This window comes from Corvus brachyrhynchos, unplaced genomic scaffold (assembly GCF_000691975.1).
Source record: "Corvus brachyrhynchos isolate BGI_N302 unplaced genomic scaffold, ASM69197v1 scaffold1282, whole genome shotgun sequence".
NCBI lineage: Eukaryota > Metazoa > Chordata > Aves > Passeriformes > Corvidae > Corvus > Corvus brachyrhynchos.
In genome coordinates, this window is record NW_008236796.1 from 74363 (window position 1) to 74856 (window position 494).

The 494-nt window shown below is 68.4% G+C and overlaps 1 protein-coding gene across 1 annotated transcript in view; it reads right to left on the reverse strand.

The window, feature by feature from the left end:
• Positions 1-494, reverse strand: part of LOC103611336 (fas-binding factor 1 homolog) — a 6429-nt gene that overhangs the window by 1921 nt on the left and 4014 nt on the right. Inside the window, exons 5-6 of the mRNA XM_017727962.1 lie at positions 218-252; positions 22-85 (exon numbers count right to left, since the gene is read on the reverse strand). Of these exons, the coding sequence (XP_017583451.1) occupies positions 22-85; positions 218-252 (99 nt within the window). The remainder of the gene's footprint in view (positions 1-21; positions 86-217; positions 253-494) is intronic.

Below are 494 nucleotides of genomic sequence, written 5' to 3' on the forward strand. Positions count from 1 at the left end.
TCGCCGGATTCTCCTGGCAGGGATGGGATGGGAGAGCTCCTGGATGCTCCTGGCAGGGATGGGATGGGAGAGCCCCCGGCCCCACCTGTGGGGAGACCGGGATGCTCCTGGCACCTCCCGGGATGCTGCCCCCTCCCCCGGGAATGCTGATCCATGCCCAGCCCCCATTCCGGGGGGATTCCCAGGGACCCCTCCCTGCTCCTGCCCCGGCACTCACCTGGGCGGGCGCAGCAGGACCCGGCACCTCCCGCTCTGCCGGGGATGGAAAACGGCACCGATCGGTCACCTGGACTCGGCAGCAGGAACGGAACCATCCCGAACCAGCCCAGCCCATGGATCCCAGCCCATGGATCCCAGCCCATGGATCCCAGCCCAGCCCATCCCATGGATCCCAGCCCAGCCCAGCCCACGGATCCCAGCCCATGGATCCCAGATCAGCCCATGGATCCCATCCCATCCCATCCCAGCCCAGCCCATGGATCCCATCCCATCCC